Source organism: Telmatherina bonti (assembly GCF_933228915.1).
Source record: "Telmatherina bonti genome assembly, chromosome: 18".
Taxonomy (NCBI): domain Eukaryota; kingdom Metazoa; phylum Chordata; class Actinopteri; order Atheriniformes; family Telmatherinidae; genus Telmatherina; species Telmatherina bonti.
This window is the reverse complement of record NC_136616.1, coordinates 165937-187145: the sequence shown is the minus strand read 5'-3', so window position 1 is coordinate 187145 and position 21209 is coordinate 165937. Positions and strand designations below refer to the sequence as shown.

Genomic DNA, 21209 nt, shown 5'->3' with positions numbered 1-21209 from the left:
GACCTGTCTCCTACCGGCTATAGACCTGTCTCCTACCGGCTATAGACCAGTCTCCTACCGGCTAAAGGCCTGCCTCCTACCGGCTAAAGGCCTGCCTCCTACCGGCTATAGACCAGTCTCCTACCGGCTATAGACCAGTCTCCTACCGGCTAAAGGCCTGCCTCCTACCGGCTAAAGGCCTGCCTCCTACCGGCTAAAGGCCTGTCTCCTACCGGCTATAGGCCTGTCTCCTACCGGCTATAGGCCTGTCTCCTACCGGCTATAGGCCTGCCTCCTACCGGCTAAAGGCCTGCCTCCTACCGGCTAAAGGCCTGCCTCCTACCGGCTAAAGGCCTGCCTCCTACCGGCTATAGGCCTGCCTCCTACCGGCTATAGGCCTGCCTCCTACCGGCTAAAGGCCTGCCTCCTACCGGCTAAAGGCCTGCCTCCTACCGGCTAAAGGCCTGCCTCCTACCGGCTAAAGGCCTGCCTCCTACCGGCTAAAGGCCTGCCTCCTACCGGCTATAGACCTGTCTCCTTCCGGCTATAGGCCTGCCTCCTACCGGCTAAAGGCCTGCCTCCTACCGACTAAAGGCCTGCCTCCTACCGACTAAAGGCCTGCCTCCTACCGGCTATAGGCCTGTCTCCTACCGGCTATAGGCCTGTCTCCTACCGGCTATAGACCTGTCTCCTACCGGCTATAGACCTGTCTCCTACCGGCTATAGACCTGTCTCCTACCGGCTATAGACCAGTCTCCTACCGGCTAAAGGCCTGCCTCCTACCGGCTAAAGGCCTGCCTCCTACCGGCTATAGACCAGTCTCCTACCGGCTATAGACCAGTCTCCTACCGGCTAAAGGCCTGTCTCTTACCGGCTATAGACCTGTCTCCTACCGGCTATAGACCTGTCTCCTACCGGCTATAGGCCTGTCTCCTACCGGCTATAGGCCTGTCTCCTACCGGCTATAGGCCTGTCTCCTACCGGCTATAGGCCTGTCTCCTACCGGCTATAGGCCTGCCTCCTACCGGCTAAAGACCTGCCTCCTACCGGCTAAAGACCTGCCTCCTACCGGCTATAGACCTGCCTCCTACCGGCTAAAGGCCTGCCTCCTACCGGCTAAAGGCCTGCCTCCTACCGGCTATAGGCCTGCCTCCTACCGGCTATAGGCCTGCCTCCTACCGGCTATAGGCCTGCCTCCTACCGGCTAAAGGCCTGCCTCCTACCGGCTAAAGGCCTGCCTCCTACCGGCTAAAGGCCTGCCTCCTACCGGCTAAAGGCCTGCCTCCTACCGGCTATAGACCTGCCTCCTACCGGCTATAGACCTGCCTCCTTCCGGCTATAGGCCTGCCTCCTACCGGCTAAAGGCCTGCCTCCTACCGACTAAAGGCCTGCCTCCTACCGGCTAAAGGCCTGCCTCCTACCGACTAAAGGCCTGCCTCCTACCGGCTAAAGGCCTGTCTCCTACCGGCTAAAGGCCTGTCTCCTACCGGCTAAAGGCCTGCCTCCTACCGGCTAAAGGCCTGTCTCCTACCGGCTAAAGGCCTGCCTCCTACCGGCTAAAGGCCTGCCTCTTACCTGCTAAGGATATGTTTCTAGCCACCTATAGGCCTGTCTCTAACAAGTGACTGACCTGTCTCTAACTAGCTAAAGATCTGTCTCTAACCAACTACAGACCTGTCTCTAACCAGTTACAGACCTGTCTCTAACCAGTTACAGACCCATCTCTAACCAGTTACTGACCTGTCTCTAAGCAGCTACAGACCTGTCTCTCACCAGCTACAGACCTGTCTCTCACCAGCTACAGACCTGTCTCTCACCAGCTACAGACCTGTCTCTCACCAGCTACAGACCTGTCTCTAACCAGCTACAGACCTGTCTCTAACCAGCTACAGAACTGTCTGTAACCAGCTACAGACCTGTCTCTAACTAGCTAAAGATCTGTCTCTAACCAGTTACAGACCTGTCTCTAACCAGCTATAGACCTGTCTCGAAACAGCTACAGACCTGTTTCTAACCAGTTACTGACCTGTCTCTAACCAGTTACTGACCTGTCTCTAACCAGCTACAGACCTGTCTCTAACCAGCTACAGACCTGTCTCTAACCATCTACGGACCTGTCTGTAACCAGTTACTGACCTTTCTCTAAACAGCTATAGACCTGTCTCTAACCAGTAACTGACCTGTCTCTAACCAGCTACAGACCTGTCTCTAACCAGCTACAGACCTGTCTCTAACCAACTAAAGACCTGTCTCTAACCATCTACAGGCCTGTCTGTAACCAGCTACAGACCTGTCTGTAACCATCTACAGACCTGTCTGTAACCATCTACAGACCTGTCTGTAACCATCTACAGACCTGTCTGTAACCAGTTACTGACCTGTCTCTAACCAGTTACTGACCTGTCTCTAACCAGTTACTGACCTGTCTCTAACCAGTTACTGACCTGTCTGTAACCAGTTACAGACCTGTCTCTAACCAACTACAGACCTGTCTCTCACCAGCTACAGACCTGTCTCTCACCAGCTACAGACCTGTCTCTCACCAGCTACAGACCTGTCTCTAACCAGTTACTGACCTGTCTCGAAACAGCCACAGACCTGTCTCTAACCAGTTACTGACCTGTCTCTAACCAGTTACTGACCTGTCTCGAAACAGCTACAGACCTGTCTGTAACCAGTTACAGACCCGTCTCTAACCAGCTATCGACCTGTCTCTAACCAGCTATAGACCTGTCTCTAACCAGCTAAAGATCTGTCTCTAACCAGCTACAGCTCTGTCTCTAACCAGCTATAGACCTGTCTCTAACCAGCTACAGCTCTGTCTCTAACCAGCTATAGACCTGTCTCTATCCAGCTATAGACCTGACTCTAACCAGTTACTGACCTGTCTCTACCCAGCTACAGACCTGTCTCTAACCAGTTATCGACCTGTCTCTAACCAGTTACTGACCTGTCTCTAACTAGCTAAAGATCTGTCTCTGACCAGCTACAGACCTGTCTCTAACCAGCTACAGACCTGTCTCTAACCAGCTACAGGCCTGTCTCTAACCAGTTATAGACCTGTCTCTAACCATCTACAGAACTGTCTGTAACCAGCTACAGACCTGTCTGTAACCAGCTACAGACCTGTCTCTAACCAGTTACAGACCTGTCTCTAACCAGTTACAGACCTGTCTCTAACCAGCTATAGACCTGTCTCTAACCAGCTATAGACCTGTCTCGAACCAGCTACAGACCTGTTTCTAACCAGTTACTGACCTGTCTCTAACCAGTTACTGACCTGTCTCTAACCAGTTACTGACCTGTCTCTAACCAGCTACAGACCTGTCTCTAACCAACTACAGACCTGTCTCTAACCATCTATGGACCTGTCTGTAACCAGTTACTGACCTGTCTCTAACCAGCTATAGTCCTGTCTCTAAACAGCTATAGACCTGTCTCTAACCAGCTACAGACCTGTCTCTAACCATCTACAGACCTGTCTCTAACCATCTACAGACCTGTCTGTAACCAGCTACAGACCTGTCTGTAACCAGCTACAGACCTGTCTCTAACCAGCTACAGACCTGTCTGTAACCAGCTACAGACCTGTCTCTAACTAGCTAAAGATCTGTCTCTAACCAGTTACAGACCTGTCTCTAACCAGCTATAGACCTGTCTCTAACCAGCTACAGACCTGTCTCTAACCAGTTACTGACCTGTCTCTAACCAGCTACAGACCTGTTTCTAACCAGCTAATGATCTGACTCTAACCAGCTGTAGACCTGTCTCTAACCAGCTGTAGACCTGTCTCTAACCAGCTATAGACCTGTCTCTAACCAGCTATAGACCTGTCTCTAACCAGCTATAGACCTGTCTCGAAACAGCTACAGACCTGTCTCTAACCAGTAACTGACCTGTCTCTAACCAGCTACAGGCCTCTCCCTAACCAGCTATAGACATGTCTCTAAGCAGCTATAGATTCGTCTCTAACCATCTATAGACCTGTCTCTAACCAGCTACAGACCTGTCTCTAACCAGCTACAGACCTGTCTCTAACCAGCTATCACCCTGTCTCTAACTAGCTATCGACCTGTCTCTAACCACCTATCGACCTGTCTCTAACCAGTTATAGACCTGTCTCTAACTAGCTAAAGATCTGTCTCTAACCAGCTACAGACCTGTCTCTAACCAGCTACAGACCTGTCTCTAACCAGCTACAGACCTGTCTCTAACCAGCTACAGACCTGTCTCTAACCAGCTATAGACCTGTCTGTAACCAGCTACAGACCTGTCTCTAACCAGCTACAGACCTGTCTCTAACCAGCTACAGACCTGTCTCTAACCAGGTACAGCTCTGTCTCTAACCAGTTACTGACCTGTCTCCAAGCAGCTACAGACCTGTCTCTAACCAACTACAGACCTGTCTCTCACCAGCTACAGACCTGTCTCTAACCAGCTACAGACCTGTCTGTAACCAGCTACAGACCTGTCTCTAACCAGCTACAGACCTGTCTGTAACCAGCTACAGACCTGTCTCTAACTAGCTAAAGATCTGTCTCTAACCAGTTACAGACCTGTCTCTAACCAGCTATAGACCTGTCTCTAACCAACTACAGACCTGTCTCTAACCAGTAACTGACCTGTCTCTAAACAGCTACAGGCCTCTCCCTAACCAGCTATAGACATGTCTCTAAGCAGCTATAGATTCGTCTCTAACCATCTATAGACCTGTCTCTAACCAGCTACAGACCTGTCTCTAACCAGCTATCACCCTGTCTCTAACTAGCTATCCACCTGTCTCTAACTAGCTATCCACCTGTCTCTAACTAGCTATCGACCTGTCTCTAACCACCTATCGACCTGTCTCTAACCACCTATCGACCTGTCTCTAACCAGTTATAGACCTGTCTCTAACTAGCTAAAGCTCTGTCTCTAACCAGTTACAGATCTGTCTCTAACCAGTTACAGACCTGTCTCTAACCAGCTATAGACCTGTCTCGAAACAGCTAATGATATGACTCTAACCAGCTATAGACCTGTCTCTAAACAGCTATAGACCTGTCTCTAACCAGTAACTGACCTGTCTCTAACCAGCTATAGACCTGTCTCGAAACAGCTACAGACCTGTTTCTAACCAGTTACTGACCTGTCTCTAACCAGTTACTGACCTGTCTCTAACCAGCTACAGACCTGTTTCTAACCAGCTAATGATCTGACTCTAACCAGCTGTAGACCTGTCTCTAACCAGCTGTAGACCTGTCTCTAACCAGCTATAGACCTGTCTCTAACCAGCTATAGACCTGTCTCTAACCAGCTATAGACCTGTCTCTAACCAGCTACAGACCTGTCTCTAACCAGCTACAGACCTGTCTCTAACCAGCTACAGACCTGTCTCTAACCAGCTACAGGCCTCTCCCTAACCAGCTATAGACATGTCTCTAAGCAGCTATAGATTCGTCTCTAACCATCTATAGACCTGTCTCTAACCAGCTACAGACCTGTCTCTAACCAGCTACAGACCTGTCTCTAACCAGCTACAGACCTGTCTCTAACCAGCTATCACCCTGTCTCTAACTAGCTATCGACCTGTCTCTAACCACCTATCGACCTGTCTCTAACCAGTTATAGACCTGTCTCTAACTAGCTAAAGATCTGTCTCTAACCAGCTACAGACCTGTCTCTAACCAGCTACAGACCTGTCTCTAACCAGCTATAGACCTGTCTCTAACCAGCTATAGACCTGTCTCTAACCAGCTACAGACCTGTCTGTAACCAGCTACAGACCTGTCTCTAACCATCTACAGACCTGTCTCTAACCATCTACAGACCTGTCTGTAACCAGCTACAGACCTGTCTCTAACCAGTTACTGAACTGTCTCTAACCAGGTACAGCTCTGTCTCTAACCAGTTACTGACCTGTCTCCAAGCAGCTACAGACCTGTCTCTAACCAACTACAGACCTGTCTCTCACCAGCTACAGACCTGTCTCTCACCAGCTACAGACCTGTCTGTAACCAGCTACAGACCTGTCTGTAACCAGCTACAGACCTGTCTGTAACCAGCTACAGACCTGTCTCTAACTAGCTAAAGATCTGTCTCTAACCAGTTACAGACCTGTCTCTAACCAGCTATAGACCTGTCTCTAACCAACTACAGACCTGTCTCTAACCATCTACAGACCTGTCTGTAACCAGTAACTGACCTGTCTGTAACCAGTAACTGACCTGTCTCTAACCAGCTACAGACCTGTCTCTAACCAGCTACAGACCTGTCTCTAACCAACTACAGACCTGTCTTTAACCAGCTTTAGACCTGTCTCTAACCAACTACAGACCTGTCTCTAACCAACTACAGACCTGTCTCTAACCATCTACAGACCTGTCTCTCACCAGCTACAGACCTGTCTCTCACCAGCTATCGACCTGTCTCTAACCAGGTATAGACCTGTCTCTAACCAGTTACTGACCTGTCTCTAACCAGCTAATGATCTGACTCTAACCAGCTGTAGACCTGTCTCTAACCAGCTGTAGACCTGTCTCTAACCAGCTGTAGACCTGTCTCTAACCAGCTAATGATCTGACTCTAACCAGCTGTAGACCTGTCTCTAACCAGCTGTAGACCTGTTTCTAACCAGCTGTAGACCTGTCTCTAACCAGCTATAGACCTGTCTCTAACCAGCTATAGACCTGTCTTTAACCAGCTATAGACCTGTCTCTAACCAGTTACTGACCTGTCTTTAACTAGCTAAAGATCTGTCTCTAACCAGCTACAGACCTGACTCTAACCAGCTGTAGACCTGACTCTAACCAGCTACAGGCCTCTCCCTAACCAGCTATAGACATGTCTCTAAGCAGCTATAGATTCGTCTCTAACCATCTATAGACCTGTCTCTAACCAGCTACAGACCTGTCTCTAACCAGCTACAGACCTGTCTCTAACCAGCTACAGACCTGTCTCTAACCAGCTATCACCCTGTCTCTAACTAGCTATAGACCTGTCTCTAACCAGCTATAGACCTGTCTTTAACCAGCTATAGACCTGTCTCTAACCAGTTACTGACCTGTCTTTAACTAGCTAAAGATCTGTCTCTAACCAGTTACAGACCTGTCTCTAACCAGTTACAGACCTGTCTCTAACCAGCTACAGACCTGTCTCTAACCAGCTACAGACCTGACTCTAACCAGCTGTAGACCTGACTCTAACCAGTTACAGGCCTCTCCCTAACCAGCTATAGACATGTCTCTAAGCAGCTATAGATTCGTCTCTAACCATCTATAGACCTGTCTCTAACCAGCTACAGACCTGTCTCTAACCAGCTACAGACCTGTCTCTAACCAGCTATCACCCTGTCTCTAACTAGCTATCCACCTGTCTCTAACTAGCTATCCACCTGTCTCTAACCACCTATCGACCTGTCTCTAACCAGTTATAGACCTGTCTCTAACTAGCTAAAGATCTGTCTCTAACCAGCTACAGACCTGTCTCTAACCAGCTATAGACCTGTCTCTAACCAGCTACAGACCTGTCTCTAACCAGCTATAGACCTGTCTGTAACCAGCTACAGACCTGTCTCTAACCAGCTACAGACCTGTCTCTAACCAGCTACAGACCTGTCTCTAACCAGCTACAGACCTGTCTGTAACCAGCTACAGACCTGTCTGTAACCAGCTACAGACCTGTCTGTAACCAGTTACTGAACTGTCTCTAACCAGGTACAGCTCTGTCTCTAACCAGTTACTGACCTGTCTCTAAGCAGCTACAGACCTGTCTCTAACCAACTACAGACCTGTCTCTCACCAGCTACAGACCTGTCTCTAACCATCTACAGAACTGTCTGTAACCAGCTACAGACCTGTCTCTAACCAGCTACAGACCTGTCTCTAACCAGCTACCGACCTGTCTCTAACCAGCTACAGACCTGTCTGTAACCAGCTACAGACCTGTCTCTAACTAGCTAAAGATCTGTCTCAAACCAGTTACAGACCTGTCTCTAACCAGCTATAGACCTGTCTCGAAACAGCTACAGACCTGTTTCTAACCAGTAACTGACCTGTCTCTAACCAGCTACAGACCTGTCTCTAACCAGCTACAGACCTGTCTCTAACCAACTACAGACCTGTCTCTCACCAGCTACAGACCTGTCTCTAACCATCTACAGGCCTGTCTGTAACCAGCTACAGACCAGTCTCTAACCAGCTACAGACCAGTCTCTAACCAGCTACAGACCTGTCTGTAACCATCTACAGACCTGTCTGTAACCATCTACAGACCTGTCTGTAACCATCTACAGACCTGTCTCTAACCATCTACAGACCTGTCTGTAACCATCTACAGACCTGTCTGTAACCATCTACAGACCTGTCTGTAACCATCTACAGACCTGTCTCTAACCAGCTATAGACCTGTCTCTAACTAGCTATCCACCTTTCTCTAACTAGCTATCGACCTACTCTAACCAGCTATCGACCTACTCTAACCAGCTATCGACCTGTCTCTAACCAGCTATCGACCTGTCTCTAACCAGTTACTGACCTGTCTCTAACCAGTTACTGACCTGTCTTTAACTAGCTAAAGACCTGTCTCTGACCAGTTACAGACCTGTCTCTAACCAGTTACTGACCTGTCTCTAACCAGCTACAGACCTGTCTTTAACCAGGTACAGCTCTGTCTCTAACCAGTTACTGACCTGTCTCTAAGCAGCTACAGACCTGTCTCTAACCAACTACAGACCTGTCTCTCACCAGCTACAGACCTGTCTCTAACCATCTACAGACCTGTCTCTAACCATCTACAGACCTGTCTCTAACCATCTACAGACCTGTCTCTAACCAGCTACAGACCTGTCTCTAACCAGCTACAGACCTGTCTGTAACCAGCTACAGACCTGTCTCTAACTAGCTAAAGATCTGTCTCAAACCAGTTACAGACCTGTCTCTAACCAGTTACTGACCTGTCTCTAACCAGCTATAGACCTGTCTGTAACCAGTTACTGACCTGTCTCTAACCAGCTATAGACCTGTCTCTAACCAACTACAGACCTGTCTCTCACCAGCTACAGACCTGTCTCTAACCATCTACGGGCCTGTCTGTAACCAGCTACAGGCCTGTCTGTAACCAGCTACAGACCAGTCTCTAACCAGCTACAGACCTGTCTGTAACCATCTACAGACCTGTCTGTAACCATCTACAGACCTGTCTCTAACTAGCTATCCACCTTTCTCTAACTAGCTATCGACCTGTCTATAACCAGCTATCGACCTGTCTCTAACCAGCTATCGACCTGTCTCTAACTAGCTAAAGATCTGTCTCTAACCAGCTATCGACCTGTCTCTAACCAGCTATCGACCTGTCTCTAACTAGCTAAAGATCTGTCTCTAACCAGCTACAGACCTGTCTCTAACCAGTTATAGACCTGTCTCTAACTAGCTAAAGATCTGTCTCTAACCAGCTATCGACCTGTCTCTAACCAGCTATCGACCTGTCTCTAACCAGCTATCGACCTGTCTCTAACCAGTTATAGACCTGTCTCTAACTAGCTAAAGATCTGTCTCTAACCAGCTACAGACCTGTCTCTAACCAGCTATAGACCTGTCTCTAACCAGCTATAGACCTGTCTCTAACCAGCTACAGACCTGTCTCTAACCAGCTATAGACCTGTCTGTAACCAGTTACTGACCTGTCTCTAACCAGTTACTGACCTGTCTTTAACTAGCTAAAGATCTGTCTCTAACCAGTTACAGACCTGTCTCTAACCAGTTACTGACCTGTCTCTTACCAGCTACAGACCTGTCTTTCACCAGCTATAGACCTGTCTCTAACCAGTTACTGACCTGTCTTTAACTAGCTAAAGATCTGTCTCTAACCAGTTACAGATCTGTCTCTAACCAGTTACTGACCTGTCTCTAACCAGCTACAGACCTGTCTCTAACCAGCTACAGACCTGTCTCTAACCAGCTAATTATCTGATTCTAACCAGGTATAGACCTGTCTCTAACCAGTTACTGACCATTCTCTAACAAGCTAAAGATCTGTCTCTAACCAGTTACAGACCTGTCTCTAACCAGCTATAGACCTGTCTCGAAACAGCTACAAACCTGTCTCTAACCAGTTACTGACCTGTCTCTAACCAGCTAATGATCTGACTCTAACCAGCTGTAGACCTGTCTCTAACCAGCTGTAGACCTGTCTCTAACCAGCTACAGACCTGTCTCTAACCAGCTACAGACCTGTCTCTAACCAGCTATCACCCTGTCTCTAACTAGCTTATCCACCTGTCTCTAACCAGCTACAGACCTGACTCTAACCAGCTACAGGCCTCTCCCTAACCAGCTATAGACATGTCTCTAAGCAGCTATAGATTCGTCTCTAACCATCTATAGACCTGTCTCTAACCAGCTACAGACCTGTCTCTAACCAGCTACAGACCTGTCTCTAACCAGCTACAGACCTGTCTCTCACCATCTACAGACCTGTCTCTAACCATCTACAGACCTGTCTCTAACCAGCTACAGACCTGTCTATAACCAGCTACAGACCTGTCTTTAACCATCTACAGACCTGTCTCTAACTAGCTAAAGATCTGTCTCAAACCAGTTACAGACCTGTCTCTAACCAGTTACTGACCTGTCTCTAACCAGCTATAGACCTGTCTCGAAACAGCTACAAACCTGTCTCTAACCAGTTACTGACCTGTCTCTAACCAGCTAATGATCTGACTCTAACCAGCTGTAGACCTGTCTCTAACCAGCTGTAGACCTGTCTCTAACCAGCTACAGACCTGTCTCTAACCAGCTATCACCCTGTCTCTAACTAGCTTATCCACCTGTCTCTAACCAGCTACAGACCTGACTCTAACCAGCTGTAGACCTGTCTGTAACCATCTACAGACCTGTCTGTAACCATCTACAGACCTGTCTCTAACTAGCTATCCACCTTTCTCTAACTAGCTATCGACCTGTCTATAACCAGCTATCGACCTGTCTATAACCAGCTATCGACCTGTCTCTAACCAGCTACAGACCTGTCTCTAACCAGTTACTGACCTGTCTCTAACCAGCTAATGATCTGATTCTAACCAGGTATAGACCTGTCTCTAACCAGTTACTGACCATTCTCTAACAAGCTAAAGATCTGTCTCTAACCAGTTACAGACCTGTCTCTAACCAGCTATAGACCTGTCTCGAAACAGCTACAAACCTGTCTCTAACCAGTTACTGACCTGTCTCTAACCAGCTAATGATCTGACTCTAACCAGCTGTAGACCTGTCTCTAACCAGCTGTAGACCTGTCTCTAACCAGCTACAGACCTGTCTCTAACCAGCTAATGATCTGATTCTAACCAGGTATAGACCTGTCTCTAACCAGTTACTGACCATTCTCTAACAAGCTAAAGATCTGTCTCTAACCAGTTACAGACCTGTCTCTAACCAGCTATAGACCTGTCTCGAAACAGCTACAAACCTGTCTCTAACCAGTTACTGACCTGTCTCTAACCAGCTACAGACCTGTCTCTAACCAGCTACAGACCTGTCTCTAACCAGCTACAGACCTGTCTCTAACCAGCTACAGACCTGTCTGTAACCAGCTACAGACCTGTCTGTAACCAGCTGTAGACCTGTCTCTAACCAGCTGTAGACCTGTCTCTAACCAGCTGTAGACCCTTTCTCTAACCAGCTGTAGACCTGTCTCTAACCAGCTGTAGACCTGTCTCTAACCAGTTACTGACCTGTCTCCAACCAGCTACAGACCTGTCTCTAACCACCTTTCGACCTGTCTCTAACCAGTTATAGACCTGTCTCTAACTAGCTAAAGATCTGTCTCTAACCAGTTGCTGACCTGTCTCTAACCAGCTATAGACCTGTCTCTAACCAGCTGTATACCTGTCTCTAACCAGCTGTAGACCTGTCTCTAACCAGCTGTAGACCCTTTCTCTAACCAGCTGTAGACCTGTCTCTAACCAGCTGTAGACCTGTCTCTAACCAGTTACTGACCTGTCTCCAACCAGCTATAGACCTGTCTCTAACCACCTATCGACCTGTCTCTAACCACCTATCGACCTGTCTCTAACCACCTATCGACCTGTCTCTAACCAGTTATAGACCTGTCTCTAACTAGCTAAAGATCTGTCTCTAACCAGCTACAGACCTGTCTCTAACCAGCTACAGACCTGTCTCTAACCAGCTACAGACCTGTCTCTAACCAGCTATAGACCTGTCTGTAACCAGCTACAGACCTGTCTCTAACCAGTTACTGACCTGTCTCTAACCAGCTACAGATTTGTTTCTAACCAGCTACAGATCTGACTCTAACCAGCTACAGATCTGACTTTAACCAGTTACAGACCTGTCTCTAACCAGCTACAGACCTGTCTCTAACCAGCTACAGACCTGTCTCTAACCAGCTACAGACCTGTCTCTAACCAGCTATAGACCTGTCTGTAACCAGCTACAGACCTGTCTGTAACCAGCTACAGACCTGTCTGTAACCAGCTACAGACCTGTCTCTAACCAGCTACAGACTTGTCTCTAACCAGCTATAGACCTGTCTGTAACCAGCTACACACCTGTCTGTAACCAGCTACACACCTGTCTGTAACCAGCTAAAGATCTGTCCCTAACCAGCTACAGACCTGTCTCTAACCAGCTACAGACCTGTCTCTAACCAGCTACAGACCTGTCTCTAACCAGCTACAGACCTGTCTCTAACCAGCTACAGACTTGTCTCTAACCAGCTATAGACCTGTCTCTAACCAGCTATAGACCTGTCTGTAACCAGCTACAGACCTGTCTCTAACCAGCTACAGACCTGTCTCTAACCAGCTACAGACCTGTCTCTAACCAGCTACAGACCTGTCTCTAACCAGCTACAGGCCTCTCCCTAACCAGCTATAGACATGTCTCTAAGCAGCTATAGATTCGTCTCTAACCATCTATAGACCTGTCTCTAACCATCTATAGACCTGTCTCTAACCAGCTACAGACCTGTCTCTAACCAGCTACAGACCTGTCTCTAACCAGCTACAGACCTGTCTGTAACCAGCTATCACCCTGTCTCTAACTAGCTATCGACCTGTCTCTAACCACCTATCGACCTGTCTCTAACCAGCTATAGACCTGTCTCTAACCAGCTACAGACCTGTCTCTAACCAGCTATAGACCTGTCTGTAACCAGCTACAGACCTGTCTGTAACCAGCTACAGACCTGTCTCTAACCATCTACAGACCTGTCTGTAACCAGCTACAGACCTGTCTCTAACCAGTTACTGAACTGTCTCTAACCAGGTACAGCTCTGTCTCTAACCAGTTACTGACCTGTCTCCAAGCAGCTACAGACCTGTCTCTAACCAACTACAGACCTGTCTCTCACCAGCTACAGACCTGTCTCTAACCAGCTACAGACCTGTCTGTAACCAGCTACAGACCTGTCTGTAACCAGCTACAGACCTGTCTGTAACCAGCTACAGACCTGTCTGTAACCAGCTACAGACCTGTCTCTAACTAGCTAAAGATCTGTCTCTAACCAGTTACAGACCTGTCTCTAACCAGCTATAGACCTGTCTCTAACCAACTACAGACCTGTCTCTAACCATCTACAGACCTGTCTGTAACCAGTAACTGACCTGTCTGTAACCAGTAACTGACCTGTCTCTAACCAGCTACAGACCTGTCTCTAACCAGCTACAGACCTGTCTCTAACCAACTACAGACCTGTCTTTAACCAGCTATAGACCTGTCTCTAACCAACTACAGACCTGTCTCTAACCAACTACAGACCTGTCTCTAACCATCTACAGACCTGTCTCTAACCAGCTACAGACCTGTCTCTCACCAGCTACAGACCTGTCTCTCACCAGCTACAGACCTGTCTCTCACCAGCTATCGACCTGTCTCTAACCAGGTATAGACCTGTCTCTAACCAGTTACTGACCTGTCTCTAACCAGCTAATGATCTGACTCTAACCAGCTGTAGACCTGTCTCTAACCAGCTGTAGACCTGTCTCTAACCAGCTGTAGACCTGTCTCTAACCAGCTAATGATCTGACTCTAACCAGCTGTAGACCTGTCTCTAACCAGCTGTAGACCTGTTTCTAACCAGCTGTAGACCTGTCTCTAACCAGCTATAGACCTGTCTCTAACCAGCTATAGACCTGTCTTTAACCAGCTATAGACCTGTCTCTAACCAGTTACTGACCTGTCTTTAACTAGCTAAAGATCTGTCTCTAACCAGCTACAGACCTGTCTGTAACCATCTACAGACCTGTCTGTAACGATCTACAGACCTGTCTGTAACCATCTACAGACCTGTCTCTAACTAGCTATCCACCTTTCTCTAACTAGCTATCGACCTGTCTATAACCAGCTATCGACCTGTCTCTAACCAGCTATCGACCTGTCTCTAACCAGTTATAGACCTGTCTCTAACTAGCTAAAGATCTGTCTCTAACCAGCTACAGACCTGTCTCTAACCAGCTATAGACCTGTCTCTAACCAGCTATAGACCTGTCTCTAACCAGCTACAGACCTGTCTCTAACCAGCTATAGACCTGTCTCTAACCAGTTACTGACCTGTCTCTAACCAGTTACTGACCTGTCTCTAACCAGCTAATGATCTGACTCTAACCAGCTGTAGACCTGTCTCTAACCAGCTGTAGACCTGTCTCTAACCAGCTACAGACCTGTCTCTAACCAGCTACAGACCTGTCTCTAACCAGCTATCACCCTGTCTCGAACTAGCTTATCCACCTGTCTCTAACTAGCTATCGACCTGTCTCTAACCACCTATCGACCTGTCTCTAACCACCTATCGACCTGTCTGTAACCAGCTACAGACCTGTCTCTAACCAGTTACTGACCTGTCTCTAACTAGCTACAGATTTGTTTATAACCAGCTACAGATCTGACTCTAACCAGCTACAGATCTGACTTTAACCAGTTACAGACCTGTCTCTAACCAGCTACAGCCCTTTCTCTAACCAGCTACAGACCTGTCTCTAACCAGCTACAGACCTGTCTGTAACCAGCTACAGACCTGTCTCTAACCAGCTATAGACCTGTCTGTAACCAGCTACAGACCTGTCTCTAACCAGCTACAGACCTGTCTCTAACCAGCTACAGACTTGTCTCTAACCAGCTATAGACCTGTCTGTAACCAGCTACACACCTGTCTCTAACCAGCTAAAGATCGGTCCCTAACCAGCTACAGACCTGTCTCTAACCAGCTACAGACCTGTCTCTAACCAGCTACAGACTTGTCTCTAACCAGCTATAGACCTGTCTCTAACCAGCTATAGACCTGTCTGTAACCAGCTACAGACCTGTCTCTAACCAGCTACAGACCTGTCTCTAACCAGCTACAGACCTGTCTCTAACCAGCTACAGACCTGTCTCTAACCAGCTAAAGATCTGTCCCTAACCAGCTACAGACCTGTCTCTAACCAGCTACAGACCTGTCTCTAACCAGCTATAGACCTGTCTCTAACCAGCTACAGACCTGTCTCTAACCAGCTACAGCTCTGTCTCCAACCAGTTACTGACCAGTCTTTAACGAGCTACAGACCTGTCTCTAACCAGCTACAGCTCTGTCTCTAACCAGTTATTGACCTGTCTCTAACCATCTACAGACCTGTCTCTAACCAGCTACAGCTCTGTCTCTAACCAGTTACTGACCTGTCTCTAACCATCTACAGACCTGTCTCTAACCAGCTACAGACCTGTCTGTAACCAGTTACAGACCTGTCTCTAACCAGCTACAGACCTGTCTCGAACCAGCTACAGACCTGTCTGTAACCAGCTACAGACCTGTCTCTAACCACCTAAAGACCTGTCTCTGACCAGCTACAGACTTGTCTCCAACCAGCTACAGACCTGTCTCCAACCAGCTACAGACCGGTCTCTAACCAGTTGCTGACCTGTCTCTAACCAGCTGTAGACCTGTCTCTAACCAGCTGTAGACCTGTCTCTAACCAGCTGTAGACCCTTTCTCTAACCAGCTGTAGACCTGTCTCTAACCAGTTACTGACCTGTCTCCAACCAGCTACAGACCTGTCTCCAACCAGCTACAGACCTGTCTCTAACCAGCTAATGATCTGACTCTAACCAGCTGTAGACCTGTCTCTAACCAGCTGTAGACCTGTCTCTAACCAGCTGTAGACCTGTCTCTAACCAGCTGTAGACCTGTCTCTAACCAGCTATAGACCTGTCTCTAACCAGCTATAGACCTGTCTCGAAACAGCTACAGACCTGTCTCTAACCAGTAACTGACCTGTCTCTAACCAGCTACAGGCCTCTCCCTAACCAGCTATAGACATGTCTCTAAGCAGCTATAGATTCGTCTCTAACCATCTATAGAACTGTCTCTAACCAGCTGTAGACCTGTCTCTAACCAGCTATAGACCTGTCTCTAACCAGCTATCCACCTGTCTCTAACTAGCTATCCACCTGTCTCTAACTAGCTATCGACCTGTCTCTAACCACCTATCGACCTGTCTCTAACCAGTTATAGACCTGTCTCTAACTAGCTAAAGATCTGTCTCTAACCAGTTACAGATCTGTCTCTAACCAGCTACAGACCTGTCTCTAACCAGCTATAGACCTGTCTCTAACCAGCTACAGACCTGTCTCTAATCAGCTACAGCTCTGTCTCTAACCAGTTACTGACCTGTCTCTAACCATCTACAGACCTGTCTCTAACCAGCTACAGCTCTGTCTCTAACCAGCTACAGCTCTGTCTCTAACCAGTTACTGACCTGTCTCTAACCATCTACAGACCTGTCTCTAACCAGTTACAGACCTGTCTGTAACCAGTTACAGACCTGTCTCTAATCAGCTACAGCTCTGTCTCTAACCAGTTACTGACCTGTCTCTAACCATCTACAGACCTGTCTCTAACCAGCTACAGCTCTGTCTCTAACCAGCTACAGCTCTGTCTCTAACCAGTTACTGACCTGTCTCTAACCATCTACAGACCTGTCTCTAACCAGTTACAGACCTGTCTGTAACCAGTTACAGACCTGTCTCTAACCAGCTACAGACCTGTCTCTAACCAGCTACAGACCTGTCTCTAACCACCTAAAGACCTGTCTCTGACCAGCTACAGACTTGTCTCCAACCAGCTACAGACCTGTCTCCAACCAGCTACAGACCGGTCTGTAACCAGCTATAGACCTGTCTGTAACCAGCTACAGACCTGTCTCTAACCAGCTACAGACCTGTCTCTAACCAGTTACAGACCTGTCTCTAACCAGCCACAGACCTGTCTCTAACCAGCTACAGCTCTGTCTCTAACCAGTTATTGACCAGTGTCTAATCAGCTACAGACCTGTCTCTAACCAGCTACAGCTCTGTATCTAACCAGTTATTGACCAGTCTCTAACCAGCTACAGACCTGTCTCTAACCAGTTACTGACCTGTCTCTAACCAGCTACAGACCTGTCTCTAACCAGCTACAGACCTGTCTCTAACCAGTTACAGACCTGTCTGTAAACATCTACAGACCTGTCTCTAACCAGCTAAAGATCTGTCCCTAACCAGCTACAGACCTGTCTCTAACCAGCTATAGACCTGTCTGTAACCAGCTACAGACCTGTCTCTAACCAGCTACAGACCTGTCTCTAACCAGCTACAGACCTGTCTCTAACCAGCTACAGCTCTGTATCTAACCAGTTATTGACCTGTCTCTAACCAGCTACAGACCTGTCTCTAACCAGTTACTGACCTGTCTCTAACCAGCTACAGACCTGTCTCTAACCAGCTACAGACCTGTCTCTAACCATCTACAGACCTGTCTCTAACCAGCTACAGACCTGTCTGTAACCATCTACAGACCTGTCTCTAACCAGCTAAAGATCTGTCCCTAACCAGCTACAGACCTGTCTCTAACCAGCTACAGACCTGTCTCTAACCAGCTACAGACCTGTCTCTAACCAGCTACAGACCTGTCTCTAACCAGCTATAGACCTGTCTGTAACCAGCTACAGACCTGTCTCTAACCAGCTAAAGATCTGTCCCTAACCAGCTACAGACCTGTCTCTAACCAGCTACAGACCTGTCTCCAACCAGTTACTGACCTGTCTCCAACCAGCTACAGACCTGTCTCTAACCAGCTACAGCTCTGTCTCTAACCAGTTACTGACCTGTCTCTAACCATCTACAGACCTGTCTCTAACCAGCTACAGACCTGTCTCTAACCAGTTACAGACCTGTCTGTAACCAGCCACAGACCTGTCTCTAACCAGCTACAGCTCTGTCTCTAACCAGCTACAGACCTGTCTCTAACCAGCTATAGACCTTTCTCTAACCAGCTACAGACCTGTCTCTAACCAGCTACAGCTCTGTATCTAACCAGTTATTGACCAGTCTCTAACCAGCTACAGACCTGTCTCTAACCAGTTACTGACCTGTCTGTAACCATCTACAGACCTGTCTCTAACCAGCTACAGACCTGTCTGTAACCAGCTACAGACCTGTCTCTAACCAGCTACAGACCTGTCTCTAACCAGCTATAGACCTTTCTCTAACCAGCTACAGACCTGTCTCTAACCAGCTACAGCTCTGTATCTAACCAGTTATTGACCAGTCTCTAACCAGCTACAGACCTGTCTCTAACCAGTTACTGACCTGTCTGTAACCATCTACAGACCTGTCTCTAACCAGCTACAGACCTGTCTGTAACCAGCTATAGACCTGTCTCTAACCAGCTACAGAACTCTTTCTTAACCTTTGCTGGAGTGTGTTGGACCAGACAACATGGAAATGATCCTTACTTGGCCTTCATGTTGACAGTATCAAATTCAATATGAGTGAATATTTGAAAGAAAAAAACTTCAAAAAGTAAAGTTATTTGGTTTGAACCTTAAATGTTGTACTTTGGAAGGGTAAAAGTGATTTGCAAATCATTGTGTACTGTTTTACTTCCAGTCTAAAATCCCCCTACTTGATTGGAGTTAGGGTCGTAAGACGCTTTGGAAGTGAGATAATGATGATGATGTTCTTGTGTCCTCTGTATTGGCTCTTGCCAAAGTCGCTTCTACCTTGTTTTTCCAGAGCCTTCTTTCAAGTCAGAAATCCACAGTGGTGTGCCGGCTCCACCTCAGATGCCCCTCCCAGAGATTCCCCATCCGTGGCTGGTAAGACCTCTTTACCAACCCAGAGACAATTGTCGTGGCTCTGTCTTCATATTTATCTTCAGACTTTATGTAGCCATGTTTTTTTTTTTCTAGTTTCGGTATATTTGTTAGCCTGATTTACCTAAAGTGTTATGGATCTGATTAGTGCAAGACCAAGTTCTGTTTCCAAATCTGATCGAACTGATCGTCGATCAGTTCATCTAATTTCTGCCTAAATTTTGCCCGATCTCAACTGAAAAACATGAACACAGTTTACTTGAATAATATTTCATTAATTGCAGAGGGAAATTCATCTCGTAGTGGGCTTTTCTTCTTTTTTCTAAATTAAAATAATAATGTTCAACTGGAAGAAGATGATGCCTCGTTCTGGAGGGTGATGCCTGCTAGCAGGAATGATCTCCACTACCTACTGTCCTGCATTGGATTTGACGAAGCCTCACACTGAATTCACTCTGTTGTTTCTTCATTGTGTTGTGTTGAAGACGTGAAGAATCATCAGTTATCTTCAGCAGCTTGAGCACCATTTATTTCTGGACAATCGGCTCCTGCAGCTCCAGCGTTATCCATTACCAAAGAACCAGCCTTCTTGATCAGTTTGTCCAGTCTCTGGTTCTGGTTCTGCTGCCCCAACTGATGCTGCAAAGCTGACTGCACTTTCCATAACAGGCTGAGGGAAGATTGGTGGAGACTTTGAATGATCTCAGCTTATTTAATGAGTGGAGTCTGGTCTGGCGTGTTCTTAGATGCCTCTATGTTGCATTTGCTGTCCAGTGTGTTGTCTAGCTAAACTCTGAGGTTCTGGTATTGCTCCACCACCTCCTCCTCCTTTCCCAGGATGTAGACAGTGCTATTTTTAATCGATGGCTTTGCAATGCAGGTCACTATTGTTAGAATTCTTTAAAGAATCAGTCAGTGGGTACACACCACCTTATCTGTCAGCTTTCCATTAGAGTCTTCATATGCTGCTTACAACAGCTGCTGCTTGTGAATGTGACTTTTCCAAACATACTAATGCCCATAAGTTTGTGAACACTTTCCCACTGGATTTAATGGGAAAATGACCAAAAACCCATGACTGGAAGTGTAATAATCAGCATTTATGTCAAATTTGAGTGGGATACATGAACCACAACTGACTGTCTTAAAGCACCTGATAATACTGATGCATTACTAGCAGTTCTGCTAGAAACAGTGGCTGTGAATACAGCTCTTTGTTGAGCGTCAGGCAGCATTATAAACACACCTGGCTATAGAACACATTAGAATAACAAGGAGAGGACTTTTAAACATGGAGGTCTTTATGTTTGTCCGGTTTGGTTGCTCTCTGTAATTCTGCCCCAGCTCCTGATGTCGCAGTTCTTCTGGACCACCATGTAGTTGGTTCCAGAATAGTACCAGGCTTTTGGTGATGTGTAGCTTTGGTGGTTGAAACAGAAAAAACTGCTTTTACATTTGGATCTGGCTCCAAACCAGCACTGGAACCAGTTTGGTGGAATAATCCAGTGCACACCTCAGTCTTGTACTAGCAGGAATCCTTCTGATCCTCAGCATACATTCAACAAATAAATATTGTTTAATGGCAAGAATGCCAGATTTAGCTGGGGGGGACACTGGGGCCATGTGACATGCTTTTACAGTTTCTTGTAAAGCAGTAGGGAGGCTGGTTTGGGTTCAGCAAGTCTTCCTGGTAATGTGTTGGGGAGGACAACAATGTCTCCATCATCAGCGAAGTAATCACAAAGTACATTTTTAAAGATACAGTCTAATACAATCATTGTTTTCCTATTATAATATAATCTCCTTGATACGACCCACAGTTTAAAATGATTAATTTCATCACAACTATGCTCTTATAAACCAATTCATGAGTAATCACCTGCTGTAGCTAAAAAAACCCCCATCAGGACCAGAACCAGGAAGAAAACCTCCATCATGGAGGTTCATGGAGGACCAGAATCTCTATAAGTAACGATTCTGGAGGGTTTCTTCATGTCTGTGATTAATCAGATACCACAAACTCTGCCCCTTTTATGTGAGTGTACTCTGATCCAGATGGAAAACCCTGGTTTGGTTGATAAACAGCGTCCAGTGGTGCTGATCAGAATCCTGATTGTCTGGATGAGTT

General features: G+C 47.2%; 1 protein-coding gene across 1 annotated transcript in view; it reads left to right on the top strand.

Annotated features, from left to right (window-relative positions):
- afap1 (actin filament associated protein 1) overlaps positions 1-21209 on the top strand; it is a gene marked incomplete at its 5' end in the record, with an annotated part of 97185 nt that overhangs the window by 2657 nt on the left and 73319 nt on the right. The window contains one exon of the mRNA XM_079257495.1: positions 19002-19084. Within this exon, the coding sequence (XP_079113621.1) occupies positions 19002-19084 (83 nt within the window). The remainder of the gene's footprint in view (positions 1-19001; positions 19085-21209) is intronic.